This window comes from Myxocyprinus asiaticus, chromosome 43 (genome assembly GCF_019703515.2).
Source record: "Myxocyprinus asiaticus isolate MX2 ecotype Aquarium Trade chromosome 43, UBuf_Myxa_2, whole genome shotgun sequence".
NCBI lineage: Eukaryota > Metazoa > Chordata > Actinopteri > Cypriniformes > Catostomidae > Myxocyprinus > Myxocyprinus asiaticus.
In genome coordinates, this window is record NC_059386.1 from 35,884,322 (window position 1) to 35,887,691 (window position 3,370).

General features: G+C 37.5%; 1 protein-coding gene and 1 long non-coding RNA gene across 2 annotated transcripts in view; one reads left to right on the forward strand and one right to left on the reverse strand.

The window, feature by feature from the left end:
- Window positions 1-450: 450 nt before the first annotated feature.
- Window positions 451-3,370, reverse strand: part of LOC127433967 (C3a anaphylatoxin chemotactic receptor-like) — a 4,432-nt gene continuing 1,512 nt past the window's right edge. Inside the window, exon 2 of the mRNA XM_051686369.1 lies at window positions 451-3,370. This exon is cut by the window's right edge and continues 13 nt beyond it. Coding sequence (XP_051542329.1) covers window positions 2,313-3,356 — 1,044 coding nt within the window. The 5' untranslated portion in view covers window positions 3,357-3,370 and the 3' untranslated portion in view covers window positions 451-2,312.
- LOC127433982 (uncharacterized) overlaps window positions 2,931-3,370 on the forward strand; it is a 23,906-nt gene continuing 23,466 nt past the window's right edge. The window contains exons 1-2 of the long non-coding RNA XR_007895963.1: window positions 2,931-3,067; window positions 3,152-3,257. This is a non-coding gene — a long non-coding RNA (uncharacterized LOC127433982). The remainder of the gene's footprint in view (window positions 3,068-3,151; window positions 3,258-3,370) is intronic.

Below are 3,370 nucleotides of genomic sequence, written 5' to 3' on the forward strand. Positions count from 1 at the left end.
TCTGGCGCAACAAGTCACGTGACAACATTCCATCGATTTCCATGAAGCGCTTCTACGGGCACAGAGCCAATATAAGTGCCTCTGGTAAGAAACCTCTTGAAATGTTTTCATTGAAACCTGTTTGGTTGTAAAGAGTAGCATCTCTAGTTTCATTTGATATGCCACTTTAAACAATCGGTTTATTTTTTGTGCATCAACGTGCTGATAAACATGTGTACACATATGTGGACACTGGCACCGCATTTCCTCAAAAGTAGAAATAACATGTAATTTTAAATAACTTTCAACTCTAACACATCTGTGGGTCATTTCGCTTCATTTTAATATACATTTGGTTATGTTTAATTTTGTTATCTCTGTGCAATACGAATCTATTCATTAACATAATAAATGCATTCCTATATTTACTGTACATTATCACATTGAGAATAAATGGGTTCATCCAAAAGCTGAAAAATGTTGCTTTCAGAGACTTTATATGGAGTTAGGATGAAAGTAAGGTGCATTTCAAACTGTTCTGAGACCAGTGCAGACAGACAGCACACTGGAGGTTAAGTCATTCACTAAATAGGGAGCAAGGGAGCATCCTATATCTCTCTATGCAGTTAAGTGCATTCACTCCTAAAATCTGATCAAAAGTTCAGTTTCAGGCTGCAGATGATGTTTGGATCACTCAACATGTTTGACAGACATGTGACAATGATAATCAGTACATAGATTCAGAATTTATAATGTATCATTTTATTTTAACATGGTTGACAGTGATTGGATGATGCTGGACATTACTTTGAATCAGAATTAATTATGCTAATTTCTGATGTAATGTCTGTAACGTCTAAAAACATGAATAATCAACACTCCTGGACACATCATAAACTATTTGATGAAATAAATCTGACTTTCTATAGCTTAGTGTTATTTAAAAATTCTCAACCGAGTCCCGCTGTCCACATACACCGATCAGCCACAATATTAAAGCCACCTGCCTAATATTGTGCAGGTCCCACTCGTGCTGCCAAAACAGCTGCTGCCACACGGTTGGCTGATTAGATAATCACACGGATGATTGTTGGTGCCAGATGGGCTGGTTTGAGTATTTCTGGGATTATCACACACAACAGTCTCTAGAATTTACTCCGAATGGTGCCAAAAACAAAAAACATCCAGTGAGTGGCAGTTCTGTGGAAGGAAACGTCTTGTTGATGAGAGAGATCAACAGAGAGCGGCCAGACTGGTTTGAACTGACAAAGTCTACGGTAACTCAGATAACCACTCTGTAAAATTGTGCTGAGAAGAATAGCATGTCTGAATGCTATTCTGAGATGCGGGTTGGTGCTGTTTTGGCGGCAGGAGGTGGACCTACACTATATTAGGCAGGTGGTTTTAATGTTGTGGCTGATCGGTGTATGTGGACATCAATTTTTAGGAAAACTATTTGCTGTAGATTTTTTGCTTGTCTATTAGGTGCTACTAGTTACAAATCAAAAAGGGAAATGGAAAAAGCACACAGCAGTCATGCCTGGGTCTCAGGAGGTTAAACTGAAATCATTTTATTGTGTAATATGATAATGATAAGAGCACAGAGTGAGACATGAATCAGCAATGTCGGAAATTGGTTGCCTGAGAAAATGATCAATTGAACAATCCAAAAAGTGTTTCAGTGAACCGTGTAATAACACTGAATAATCTTTCCTTTAAATGCCAAAGTTGTTTTTCCTGACAAGTCAATTGATTTTCCAAGAAAAAAGAAACTTTTATTCTAAACTGAATTGAATGTTTCATGGTAACAATAGTAAAACAACTATAGTAAATCGAACTAAAACCTCATACTTCTATGCTGTTACGTGACAATAGTGTAACAATATTGAAAATCTATAAAAAGTATAACAACCTACAAATCTAAAGACACTAAAAACTTTCATACAAGACATATTCATTTTTCACAGCTTTAAAACTGTGAAACCACTCATCACAGGAAAGCACACTCACATAGCTGCTATTTTGAGCAAACAGATTACAAAAAGAAATATTAAGCTTTACAAATACAATTATTTAAAACAAATCATATTAACAATTATTTCACTATTTCTCCATGTTTTTGCACGTCTTAAATTGTGTATTTTAGATACATTTAATGTGAATTTCATAACTTCCTGCAGAAACAGAACAGCAGAGTTCTACTTCCTACTATTGAAAAGTGCTAGAATAAGCTACTTGTGTTATGTCATGTGCTGTTTTGCCTTAAGTTTCAGTTTTGAAAAGAAATAGTAAAAAATGATTAAATTGCAATGCATCAATGAGTTACTCTTAAACTACACTGAGTGCATTTGTTGTGACTGGGTGGATCGTGAGATTTGTGTCCCCTCCTCAGAGAAAGCTCTTTGAAAAACATGTCTTAGAGAAAGCTTAACCTTCTCCTTAAAATCCTGCCCCATGAAAACATACAGAACCGGGTTCAGACAGCTGTTAAAATACGCCAAAGAGACGGCCAATTGGTCCATGGTAAATGCCACTGAGGAACTCGATTTTCCACCATATATTCGGATTAAATCCACAGTGTGATACGGCAGCCAGCACAGAAAAAAGGCCACAATAACAGCCAACATGATGCGAAATGCTCGTCCAGAGTGAAAATGACTCCTGCCTAACTTCTGTGCGATGAATCCATAACATGTTGTGATGCATATGAGAGGAATCAAAAAACCAAACACAAACCTGATGACACTCAATATTCCAGATGTATTAGAGTCACCTTCTTCTTCATCACCATAAAATGTGCAGATTGTTATATTTAATTCATCATAAGTTTCTCTTAATATCATAAAGGGCAGGCTAAGGAGTAACGCCAGGACCCAGGCCACTACACAGGATAACCGTGCAAGCATCAAGTTACGATGGTTCTGAGCCCAAACTGGTGTGATCACCTGGGTAAACCGATCCAGACTAATCACATTCAAAGTGAAGACACTGGCAAACATGTTGATAACTATAAAAGAGGGAAGAATCTTGCACATGACAGATCCATATGGCCAGTGATGGTCGAGAAGAATCTCCGCCACATTGAAAGGTATGGAAAGGCAGCACAGGAGGTCTGCAATTGCTAGATTAAGGAACCATATCGTATTAACGGTCCTCTTCATCTTCATTCCAGCGATGTACACAACAAAGACATTTCCTGGAACTCCGAGGAGAAACGTCAGGCAGAAGAAAACCAGAGAAGTCTCTCTCATAGGATTCCTCTCTTCTGAAGATACAAGGTCTAGCTCACTTTCATTAAAAATCAACGGAAACTCGTAATAATTTGTATAGTTCATTTGATAGTGATCAGAAAAGTTGTCTGTAAGTGTCTGGTTCATTTTCCTGTTGAGCT